General features: G+C 53.7%; 2 protein-coding genes across 2 annotated transcripts in view; one reads left to right on the top strand and one right to left on the bottom strand.

Moving 5' to 3' along the window:
* Positions 1–1,582, bottom strand: part of CLSTN3 (calsyntenin 3) — a 30,707-nt gene extending 29,125 nt beyond the window's left edge. The window contains exon 1 of the mRNA XM_061124852.1: positions 1,237–1,582. Coding sequence (XP_060980835.1) covers positions 1,237–1,300 — 64 coding nt within the window. The 5' untranslated portion in view covers positions 1,301–1,582. The remainder of the gene's footprint in view (positions 1–1,236) is intronic.
* A 1,648-nt stretch (positions 1,583–3,230) lies between these two features.
* On the top strand, positions 3,231–7,927 carry RBP5 (retinol binding protein 5). The gene is made up of 4 exons (XM_061124079.1): positions 3,231–3,414; positions 3,714–3,892; positions 7,024–7,125; positions 7,581–7,927. Exons 1-4 carry the CDS (start codon positions 3,342–3,344, stop codon positions 7,632–7,634), a joined length of 408 nt encoding a protein of 135 aa, XP_060980062.1. The 5' UTR covers positions 3,231–3,341; the 3' UTR covers positions 7,635–7,927.
* Positions 7,928–12,613: the final 4,686 nt, after the last annotated feature.

Below are 12,613 nucleotides of genomic sequence, written 5' to 3'. Positions count from 1 at the left end.
GTCACCCAAAGGACACTCATCCCCAGCTTGTCATGGTGAGTGAGAAATCCTGATTTCCATTCTTTCCTCCAGTGACACCCCCAAAGGCTTCTGGTATCTCGTATGCCTGCCCCTTCCTCGCTGAGGACCACCACAACCCCCTTCCCTAGGGGCAGAGGAGAAAGCCACAGATGGTGCCTAGGAGGCAGCACAGGATGTGTCGTTACTAAGAAGCCCACTGAGGTCAGAGGCTGAGCTGAAGATGGAGAGGCTGCACACAGCTCACCACCACCCCTGGCCCTCCCCCCTCTCCCGGGCCTCCCCGCTTCCTTCCTCTTGGCCCCTAACTCTCTCCTTCTGTCCATCTCCTCTCACTGACTCCTGGACTCCCTGCCTCCTCCCTCCTGAGCTCTTCCCCTCACCCACTCCTCACCTGTTCTTCCTGATTTCTCCCCCTCTCCTTTTGCCTCCACCTTGACCCTGGTCCACCCCCTTCTCATCCCCTCCCACCTTCACCTCCCTTCTCCTTCTCCCTTCCCCTCTCCCCACTCATTAGCACCCCCCCACACACACACCTCTGCCCTTTCCTGCGGTCTCCACCTAACTAAACCCTTGGCCCTCACCCCCTCCCTCTCTCCTGGCCCCTCTAACGGCCTCACCCCAGCTAAATTTATCAGCCGTCTGCCAGAGAGGGCAGCTCTGGTAACCCTCAGCCCAGCCGTTTATGCAGGCGGAAGGGGATGGATGCAGAGGAACACGCCAACACATACGTGCTCCGAATTGCTGAACTGCGGTAACAGTTCCTCCCCGGGATGAGATGGAGAGGGACCAGATGGATATGGCCACACACCCTCAGCGCCGGCACACCCCGTGAAACGGGGACCCGCCCAGAGAGGTCCATCACCCCCCTCAGGGACAGGTCCTTCTGAGACCCGAGATCGCTCCAGCAGGGAGATATAGTGGGGGGTGGGGTGGGGGGGACAAGATACAGACCCCAGGATGGGAATGGAGACCAACCTGGGAGCAAGAGAAGCACATGGGTAGAGACGGACCAGAGAGGAGGGACCAGAGAGAGGTTCTGGGGATGCCAGCCAGAAGGGAAGGGGACAGGTCTGAGAAAATGGATGGGAAGGGGGATGGTGCGAAGAACCACCTGTCGTGTCCCAGGGAGCCTTAAAGGGCGCCTGCCCGCCGCAACCCCCACATCGCGGGGCCTGAGACCCCCCTCCCTCTGTGCCCCACCACCACCACACTCACCTTTGTTACAGGAGCTGGAGGGGAGCAGGGAGGCCAGCAAGAGGGGAAACAGCAGGGGGGTCATGGCGTGGTGTAGGCAGGGCAGGGCCCCGATTGCTCTCCCCCAGAGCCTGGAGCCCTGCTTGTTCCACCTTGGACAAGGGATGCAGGGGCTCTCCGAAGAGGGGAGGGGAGAGGGCAGACAGCAGGGCAGAGACGGAAAGGAGCCTGCCGCCCACCCTAGTCCATAGGGCAGACCCGGGCAGACCCCAACCTGGGCGGCTGAGCAGGGGGGAGCCGGCAGTGGCTGCTTCTCCTTCGTTCTGGAGCCGGGCGTCCTCACTCTCTCTCTCTCTCTCTCATTCCCACCCCATCCCCGCTACTGCAGGATGACGTCAGCACGGCCAGGCGAGGATTGATGGGGCCGCTGGCCAATCGGGTGGCTGGGGGGGCCAGGTGCTGCAGGGCGGGAGGGAGCCAATGGGACTGGGGAGCAGGGGCGGGAGGACGTGTTAGGGCTTTTTCCCCTGACTGCAATTTGGGGGAGCAAGGGAACTGCGGGGGCTAGGGAGGAAGCTGGAAAGCCGTAGAGGAGGTGGGGGGAAAGAGGGACAGGGAGAGGATCGCGCAGCTAGAGGCCCGGGGGTGGGAAGAGGAGACGTCAAACGGAGACCTGAGGGAGGCGAGGAGGGACAAGTATCCACGTCACCCCACCACCACCACCACCACCAACAACAACAACTCTGCATTAACCTCTTTTCACAGCCCGTTCCATCAGCAAGACCCTGCTGGGTGCCTCCTGGGAACCGCCAAGTAAAACCCACAACCTGAGCCCCAGAGATGCTAGCCAAAAGGTCCCAGCCCCGAGTCTCTGAGGAAGCCAGTGGGTGGTCAGCAAGTCGGTGGACGGAGCCCTGGGACCCGAGGAAAAGCGAGATGTCTGTGCCCCACCTCCCCCACCCACCCCCACACACCTGTCAGGACGGTTCACCGCCAAGTGAACTTTTTTCCTGCTGTCTACCATGCCTGCCTCCCTCTCCCCAAATTTCTCATCTTAAACCGTGTTGACCCAAACCACCCTAGTTGGTTCAGAAGCCAGAAAAGTTGGTAGGTCTGAGAGGCGGAGAAGAGTGCGGTGTAGTGTGGTGGGGAGGGGGGAGGGGAGGGCTAGAGCACACCACCTCCGCCTCCAAGGGAATACATCTGGGAAGCATCGACTGTGCAAGGGCTGGGGAGGAGGGTAGGTGATGGTGCCATCCACGACTCCAGAGGGAGAGGGGAAATCCCTGGGTCCCAAGCCAAAGAGTGTAGAATTCTCCAGAACAGCCAGCCAAACTCCTCCCTCACCTTCTGCTCTAGACTTTGAACTCAGCAACTCTGACAGCCCCCTCTGCAATTTCTCTGCTTCCCTCCTCACTATCCTGCAGGACAGGGTCCTGAACTCCAGCGATGGGGCCCCAGCTCAGCAGAGCTGTGTGACGAAGCTGTGGGGGCCAGCTCGAGGATTTTCTTCACTGGGGCTCCCAGCCAGCTGGCTGTCTGCACTTCTATCCCCACCTCCTCCTCCCCTTCATACCTTTTGGGATCCCTGACCCAGCCCCAGGATCTCAGGTGAGATATTGTTAGAACTCATCCCTGGGTAAGTCCAAAAGTTCCCTCCCCGCCATCCAGTAAGATTGGCTCCCTCCTGGGGGACTGTACCCTCTAGGGGCTCCGGGCAGTTCCCAAGCCTTCCACACATGGGCTGGAAGCCAGAACTGACCTTCGGAAAGGCTCAAGTGTTGCCTGACTGACAGCCCCCAGTCTTGGTCCAGGTTCCTTCCTCAGGAAGAGCCAAGGTCAGGCACAGCCTTGCCAAGTCCCCTGCCCATCTCTGGGGCTGCGGACACCAATTTCACGCTCATCATGGGGGAAGGAGGGAGGAACTCTGGCAGGAGCTCTTATTGCAGCAGGGCCCCGGTGCTATAAAAACCCTGGTAGCTCGGACTTTACACAGGCTGCCTCAGTGTGTGCAGAGCCTGGCTGGGAGACTCCCAGCCCCACCTGTCAGAGGACACCCCCTGCCTCCTTGCCCACTCTCTTATATTCTCCTGAAATCTTGACTTCTACCTTGGCCTGCCTAGACCATGCCTCCCGACCTCACTGGCTACTACCACTTCGTCTCTCAGAAGAACTTGGAGGACTACCTGCAAGCTCTGAGTAATGGCCTTGCCCCTCTCAACCCTTTCACTCCCCTCCTCTCCTCCCCCTTCCTGCCTCTGACTCCATTGAGGAGTGGGGGGATGCTAGGGCCTGGACATGATGGACAGGCTGGGGGTAGGGGGTGCTGGCTCCTGACTTGGGCCCCTTTTCTAGCCAGGGGCATTACTAGGAGGAAGTAAATCCCCAGTCCCAGACCCGGGCAAGGGGAGGCTTCCAGCTGCTGATGTGAGTGGGGAAGCCCCCGGCCCGCTAAAAGGACCCTCGCTCAGACCCTTGCTCAGAAACGGTCCCTACAGATATCAACATGGCTCTGCGGAAGATTGCCCTGCTGCTCAAGCCGGACAAGGAAATTGACCAGCGGGGCAACCACATGACGGTGAAGACCCTCAGCACCTTCCGGAACTACATTCTGGAATTCGAGGTGGGAGTGGAGTTTGAGGAGGACCTGAGGATCGTGGATGGACGCAAGTGCCAGGTGTCTTTCTCAGGCCTGTGGGAAGGGGCTGTGGATGGGCACGGGGGCTCTTAACAACTGGGGGTGAAATAAAATGACCTGTCACAGCAAGAGGAAGCGGTGACCACAGCAGCCTGCCCTGGGATAACAGACTGCTGATGTCACCCACCCACACCCCAATTCTCTCCAGTGTCTCCTCTGCCCCCTCTGAGCACCAGCTGAAAGGGCAACAGAGACAGGTTACCCTCAGGCCAATGAGCAAACCTGTGCTCACCCTCTAGCCTGTGACCCTGTGGACACCATAGTCTCTTCTCTCACCCTCTGTAAATCCGCTCCTGTGCAGTCCTTTCTGCTTCTTTCCTGTTCCTTTTGACCTCCTCTGCAGACCCTAGTTCCCCTATTAATCCCTTAAACTGGGATTTTCCCCTAGTATCTTTTTTTTTTTTAATTAGAGGATAATTACTTTACAATATTGTGATGGTTTTTACAACACACCAACATGAATCGACATTAGGTACACATAGGTCTCCTCCCTCTTGAGCCCCTCTCCCACCTTCTTCACCATCCCACCCCTTTAGATTGTCACAGAGCACTTGCTTTGGGTTCCCTTCGTCACACATCAAACTCCCACTGGCTATCTATTTTACATATGGCAATATATATATTTCAATGCTATTCTCTCAAATCATCCTACCATCTCCTTCCCCCACTGTGTCCCAAATGTCTGTGTCTCCTTTGCTGCCTTGCAAATAGGATCGTCAGTACTATCTTTCTTGGTTCTCTATAGATGCATTAGTATGCGATATTTGTCTTTCTCTTTTTGACTTACTTTACTCTGTATAACAGGTTCTAGGTTCATCCACCTCATTGGAAATAGCTCAAATGTGTTCTTTTTTATAGCAGAGTAATATTCCATTGTGTATATGTACCACAGCTTTCTTATCCATTCATCTGTTGATGGCCATCTAGGTTGCTTCCGTGTCCTAGCTCTTGCAAATAGTGCTGCAATCCCCTAGTATCTTGTTCTCGACTTTCTCCCTCTTGTCTGTGTACTATCCATGGGCTAAAGCATATACACCCATGTGTTCAATGAAATCTACAAACTGCTCTAGACACAAACTCTCCAGCAGAGATGCCACCTGAGCTCCAGGGCCAAATTTCAACTGCCTGCAAAATGTTTCCATCTGCATGCCCCAAGGTCAAACACAAAGTCATTATCTTCCTACACAGACCTCTTCCTGCCTCTATACTTACTGTCTCCATCAATGGCAATAACCAGCAGGAACAAAGCCTGGGACTCACAGTTATTGCCTTGTGTTTCCTTACCTCTGTGCTCCCAACACATGCATGTATACACACTCACACACATGCATGCACGTGTGCACCACATGTAATTAGTCCAGAAGCCTTTATAACTGTTCTGCGCTATCCAATATGGCAGCTACTAGCCCTATATAGATATTTGAAATGTAACTGGTCCAAATTTGACATGTGCTATCAGCATGAAATACACACTGGATTTTTAAAACAATACCAAACAAGAGTATAAGACACCTCAGAAATTTTTTATTGATTACACGCTGAAATATTATAATATTTTAGGTTGAAAATATATATAATATAATATTACATATAATAAAATTATAATATTTTAGGTGAATAAAATATAATACTAAAATTAATTTCACCTGTTTCTTTTTTGCTTTTCTAATGTGGCTACTAGAAATTTTTTGAATTATATATGTGGCTAGCATTTAGGACTCACTACATTCCTATTGAGCATCAGTTGTTTACACGGCTGTCATCTGTTTCATCCTAGCTTTTCTACCACCACCTTATTTCAGGCCCTTATTTCTCATCTCGTGCCCCAAATTGGTTCCCATTCTTGACTCTCCTCTAATCCACTCTGCCTACCATAACCACAGTACTTTTAAAATGTAAAAGTGACCATGTCAGTTGCTGACTCAAACCCTTTCAGACAATCCGCTATGTTCCAGGTAAGGTCCACACACTCCACATACCATCCAAGGGCCTCCCCACAAAAACACTAGGTTAGAGCCCCCTCACAACTATCTACTCATCTTCCTTACCTCTGTTTCTTTTCTTGCTAGAAAGTTCCCATTATCTCTGATCCAATTAACTCCCTTCCTTGAATACTCCACTCTTCCCTCTCTGCTCCCATCACCAACAGTCTTGTTGGTGTCACAGATATAACACCTACTGACCTCTCCTCTAACCGATCAAGATTCTGAACTCCTTGGAAATTCCCTGGTGGTCCAGTGGTGAGGACTCCGAGCTTTCACTGCTGAGGACCTGGGTTCCATCCCTTGTTGGAGAACTAAGATCCTACAAGCCATGTGGTATGGCCGGAAAAAAAACCGCATAAGATTCTGAACTCCTGGTTTGGGTAGGGCCTATCCTATTGGGGTTTCCCAGGTGGCACTAGTGATAAAGAATCCACCTGCCAAAGCAGGAGACACAAGAGATGGGGATTCGATCCCTGGGTTGGGAAGATCCCCTGGAGGAGGAAATGGCAACCCACTCCAGTAGTCATGCCTGAAAAGTCCCATGGACAGAGGAGCCTGGTGGGCCACAGCCCACGGGGCCACAAAGAGTCGGACCTGACTGAGCAACTCAGCACACACATAGCCTATTGGAAGTCCAAATAATGCTGTTGGAATGCCTAGTTCTGGTCCACTCAGCTCTGATTTGGGGAGTTGACCCTTCATTCTCAGGGACATTGCAGCTGCCCTTGAGACTGAGAAAAAGGAGAAAAGAAATTCCTTGGTTGTCTCCCAACCAATCTCCCTTTTTTCCCAAAGTCTCCTCTGGGTCAGCCAGAAGTGTCAGAGGACAAATTCTCCATTCTTCATCACCCAACCCCCAATGTCATCTCCCCCAACCCCGGGATTATCCTGCTTTATCCCCCGCTCTACCCAAATGGTCACTGTCACACGGTGTGGGGCCCCTTCCAGTGGCCTTTAGGAGTGGGAGGGGAGAGGAGTTTTGCTGAGTCACTCAGAAGGAAAGGGCTGGAGCAAGACAGCATCTGCTGTGATGCAGAGGGCGGGGGCAGCCCAAACAGAGTAAGGCGATGCATTGGGTTACCCTACAATGCCCCGTAGTCTTCCTTTATTATGCTTTCTCCATAGTCCATAATCACCTGGGAAGGGGAGCAGCTGGTTTGCGTGCAGAAAGGAGAGATCCCTAACCGGGGCTGGCGACTCTGGCTGGAGGGAGAGATGTTATATCAGGTGAGTGGGATGGGGACTGGGAGAGGAGATGCCGGAGGGTGTGTCTGGGAGGGGGCCCTCCAGCTAGGACCCATTCCCTTATTCAAATCAAGTAAGTCTACTACTCCAGCCTGCCCCCTGCCAAAGAAGGCATCTTAGGAAGGGAAATGGGAGCCCTGGGAAGAATGGAGAGAGGAAGAACTCCAGTGGCCATGGTGGGCCCTGGCTGCAGGTCGGATGCGTGTCCATAAATCATGACCGGAGACATGGAGACTTAGCCACTTCAGCTCCCTGACCAGCTCCCTTCCTTCCTCTGGGGTGGAAAGTTGAGGGTTTGGAAAAAGGATACAGTTCCCCATATATCAAACACTCCAGCTGACGTATCCTGAAGGATTCAGTGGAGGTCAAGAACCTTGAGAAAGGGGAGTGGCTGGTAAGAATCTTCTCTGTCCTTATTATTCCTACTCTGCCCCCAGGAAGTGACCGCACGGGATGCAGTGTGCCAGTGTATCTTCAGGAAGGTCAAGTAGCCGGAGAGGAGCTGAGGGCCCCCTCCCCTCCTGGACCACATGGGTCCCCAGATTCCTCTTGCCTGTGTCCCCTTCAAACCCAGATGGCCCCAGGTCAGCACTCCCTGTCCCAGGCCGCTTACCCTGCCTCTGTATCCCCCCTCCCCCGCCCCATGTTAATCTATAACTTGCAGCCCCCGGGCCAAAGTCCTTTTCTTCTCACATTCCACTGCCCAATAGTGACCTCATATCCAGCTCAAGGTCTGGCCTCCTGGATGAGAGAAACACGCAAAGGGAAAGGGCCTTTGAGAATAATGAACCTCCGCTCTCTTTCATTCATTTGACCTCTTATTTTCCATCTAAGAAAGCACTCAGCTTCATGCACTGGAGCATTAGTGGAAACTCCATCCTGGTGGAACTTTTGAGAAAGAGTGACTGGACTCTCAAGAATCTAAGCTGGAGCTACTGGGGCTCTTATCTAGTTCCTTGTCCTTCTTCTTGAGAAAGTCCCCAGGCTTAATAGAAGCAGGTCCAAGGCATGGCCCCAGCCACACAGAGTTCAACAGACATGTTGACAGACACCTAATAAGCCTTGCCCATCGTATGCTTGCATCCTACTTGTTGGGGAAGAGGGATGGGTCAGGGTGAGACCTTTATCCGGTGCCAGGGGAAGCGGAAAGTTTCTATATAGTGAGCTGGTCTCCATGTCTGCTTTGGGAAGGACAGGCAACAAGAGGGTCAAAAAGGACTGAAAAGGGAAACGGATGAAGGTGTCCACTTAAAAATAGTCACAACCTGAAAGTTCAGAGTTATGTTTTATTTAGTGAGAATTTTTAAGACTTCAGACCCAGAAGACAGCATCTCAAGTGACACTGAGAGAACTGTTGGGGTGTGGGGGTTGTCAGTCAGGTTATGTCAAATCCTGCAACAAGGGGCAAGTAGTCTGAACATCAAAAGATTATTGTTAATTAAGGAAAACCAGATATCTCAAGTTAAGGAATTTAGCTCTTTTCTATGTATGGGAAGATGCAAGAGCCTGGGCTTACTGAAAGCATTCTTTTCATATGCACCTCAGCTATCTGGGGGCAGCATCCTGAGATTTGATTTGATTTGTGATTTGATTTTCACATCCTTAGTTCCTCAATTGATGGACCGTAGGGAATGGCTGCAGCCTGACAGCTGCTGGATTGCAGGCATTGTTCTTCCTGGGTGCCCTCTGAGCTCAGAAATTCACATTTGGAGGGCCGGACTCGATGTTGGCCGTGACATCTTGTTTAATGATATGGTTGGGCTTCCCAGGTGGCACAGTAGTAAAGAATCCACCTGCCAAAGCAGGAGCTGCAGGAGACCCAGGTTCAATCCCTGGGTCAGGAAGATCCCCTGGAGAAAAAAATGGCAACCCACCCCAGTATTCTTGCCTGGAGAACGTCATGGACAGAGGAGCCTGGTGGGCTGCAGTCCATGGGGTTGCAAAGAGTCAGACACAGCTGAGCAGGCATGTACCACGACTCCATTTCTCAGAGGGTTCAAGGCCAAGGACGTGAAAGATAAGGGACATGACAGTGTGAAGGCAATAGTAGGTGTGAAGGCAACAGACCTCAAAGACCTTCTGCCTACAGTCCAGCAAGGCTGGGGACAGAAGGTAAGAAGGACAACTGAAGACAGCATGGCTCCTCCCATAGGGGCCCAGAATCACTGCCCTGGGAAACAGCCCAGAAGGGTAGGGCCTGTCCAGAGGCCAGGCCAGCTCTAGCCTCGGGTCACCTCCCTACCTACAGAGGCCTTGGCTCTTTCAGAATAAAAGTCCCGTGGGGCAAGAGCACAGAGAGAGGGCTTAGGCGGGGTGGGGACTGCACCTGGCCGGGGGAGGGGACGGGAGGGGAGGGGATTGCTGGAAAGTCCCTGGCCGGTGCTCACTGGATGCACACCCCTGCCTCCTCTTCCTGCAATGGCTGGACCCCTGCACATTCTAGATGGTCTCTGGGGCTCCGGCCACAAACTAGGAATACAGCACTCAAGCCCCGCACCAGCCTGGAAAAAATTTAGACAAAACTCAGAGCGGACCTGAGCCTCTTCTTCCCTGCGCAGCCTCTGTGCAGGGCCTCCAGCAGGGTAGGGAGGGGAGAGCCCTCCAAGAACTGGGGACCCTACCTGTCCCTTCTGGGTGCAGCGAAGCCATGGAAAATGCTCTGGGTGTGTATTCACCAGGTCCCGGCCACTCGGAGCTCACAGCGCACGTCCAGGCCTCTATGCACAGGACTGCCCGCTGTGCTCTGCATGTCGGTCCCTGGCTGGGGTCTCTCTAGAGGGCCTGACCTGGGAGCACGTTGGCCTCCCCGGTCACAGCTGGACCCCAGCAGAAGCAGCCTCGTCCCCCAGGACTCCTATGATGCGAGCACCCACACCCTCCCCACCGCGGGTCCGCAGCTTCCTCTGGATCCCTCCCCTCCAGGAGCCAGAATCCAGCAAGAGGCCTGCAGACCCCAAAGGAACACGAGCCACCAGAGGATGGACTGAGCTGCTTCGGGGTCCCTCCAAGTAGAAGAGGACCCACCCAGATTCAAGCTGCTGTTTCCCCTGTGGGCAGCAGGGGGCGCTGCTTGCTGCAGTGGGAGCCAGTTACCCGCCAAATTCAGTCCCTCCTCCAACACCCTGTTGGATAGACACACTCCATCCCTGCTCCCGCCAGACAGACAGACAGACACACACACACAATCCAGTTCTCAGCCCACATGGGCTCACTATGCCAAGGCCCTACCCCTCATTCAAATCAGGCTGAACCACTCACTCTCAGATGGAGGAGTTAGTCATCAGGGGCGCTGATGGGTGAGTGATGAAAAGGCAAGAGTTGGGGTGCGGGCAAAACAGCTATGGACCAGTGACCCCACCCCAACCTTTCCAGGATCACAAAGTGGTGGATCCCAGGACCAGCTTTAATTTTGTTGACCAGAGTCTTAGCCCCCCAGGGAGATGATCAGGAATCAAGAATGTTTATCTCCCCATGACATAGAGTGACTGCATCCTTCTAACCCAGCCCCATGCCAGGCCACTGAGCCCTCCCCAACCACCAGGCCCAGACAGCACCGAATGGTCACAAGCAACTTTCCAGGCCTGAACCCCAAATGATTCTCTGTGCTGTGCTTAGTCATTCAGTTGTGTCTGACTCTTTGAAACCCCATGGACTATAGCCTGCCAGGCTCCTCTGTCCATGGGAATTCTCCTGGCAAGAATACTGGAGTGGGTTGCCTTGCCATCCTCCAAGGGATCTTCCTAACCCAGGGATCAAACCCAGAAAGTGGGTAGCCTATCCCTTCTCCAGGGGATCTTCCTGACCCAGGAATCGAACCAGGGTCTCCTGCATTGCAGGTGGATTCTTTACCAGCTAAGCTACCCTAGGTCAGTCCAGATCCCTCTGCTCAGAAGAAACTGACCAACCTGGACAAGAGGTCAGGAGTGGGCATATGCCCTGAAGTAGACAACCCCATGTTGCCCAAGAAATCAGACTCCACCTTCTCACTGGGGCTCCACAGCAGGCAGGAATGACAGTCTAAGCTGTGTATCCCCCAAGCTGCCCCCTCACCTTAGCCACCATCTCCATGCAGCTACCCCATGTGCCCATACTTGCAGGTTGAAAGAGCAGCAGGAAAGTCCTCACCTGCAGAACACAAAGGCATCCCAACCAGGAGCTGATCCCGTAACTCAGTGGGACCCCCTACTGTGTCAGGGTACCCTTAGAGGCCACTTCAAACCCTGGAGTCCCAAAAGAAAGAGCAGAGTCCTGGCCCCATTCCCTCCCCTCAGATGTTATCCTCTGCATGAAGGAGGCTCCAGCCATCTCTCCATTTGTGCTGGGCTTCCCCAGTCCTTCCCACCCTGCAGATGAGCCACAAATATGTGTATTCCATCGGTGGGGGGGGCGGGGGGGGTGGGCTGCGAGGCTCTTCATTGTGGCGGGGGGGGGGGGGGGCGGGGGGGTGCCTTTCTGTCTCTTCAGGATGTTGCTCTGAGGCATGTAGGATCTTAGTTCCATGACCAGGGATCGAAACCACAGCTCCTGCATTGGAAGGCAGATTCTCAACAGCTGGATCACCAGGGAACTCCCATCTGTATGGCCTGTCATCCACATTCTAGAGGATTGCTGGGAGCCAGCTCTTCTCTCTTCCATGTTCTGGGCAAAACAAACCTAAAAGCACGGCTTTCCAAGGTGCTGTCACTGCCTCACTGTGTGACCTTGGGCAAACTATTTCACTGCTGAGCCTTGGTCTCTTCACAGGACCTGTCCGCTCAGCCTCCATGCTCTGTAACATCTACCATCCTGCCTTCCACACCCGCCTCTCCCCTTGGCTTCCTCTCTCCTCCCAGCGGTTTGCAGACAAACCTTGCCCACTGCTGTCTTTGACCCACCTGTGAGGAATCTATTGTCATTCTTAACGTGTGAGGTCCCAGATGGAGAGAGAACCCCGACAAGGGAAGGGCAGCTAGGTCACAGAGCGCTCCCCCACTCTCCTGGGGAGGGCTCCCCTGCCTTTGCCGCCACTTCCCTCCCCTCCTTTCTTTGTGAGCAGCTCAGATGTGATAAGGGGCACTGTTTCAAATAAGGGTTTGTTAAAGTCTTGGAGAAAACAAAAGGAGCTAGAACAGAGAGTATGACAGAAGTGGATCATCTGAGGTCCAAGTGCAGCCTTGCCCACAAACTCCTTATTGTCAAAGGAAGGGATGGTGCTGGCTACAGCAGAACCTCCTGCCTATTAGCAAGCCAGGCACATACACGCTATGTTTAAAGAGTCCTTCACTAAAGGACTTTATTTCAGGCTTGAGAGTCAGCACAAAGCCCCCAGGGGGGTAAGATCTTTGGAACTGAAACCTCCAGCCTCTGAACTCGTCTCTTTGGACGATCTGCTGGCGGGGGACCGCAGTCCTAGATTCTCGCTGTGTTTACCCTCCCAAGGTTGGAAAAGGCGTCCCGTCTGGGGCTTCTCTTTCCTTAACCATCCCTTTCC

Source organism: Dama dama, chromosome 22 (assembly GCF_033118175.1).
Source record: "Dama dama isolate Ldn47 chromosome 22, ASM3311817v1, whole genome shotgun sequence".
NCBI lineage: Eukaryota > Metazoa > Chordata > Mammalia > Artiodactyla > Cervidae > Dama > Dama dama.
The sequence above is the reverse complement of the archived record's forward strand: the minus strand, read 5'-3'. Positions and strand labels throughout refer to the sequence as shown.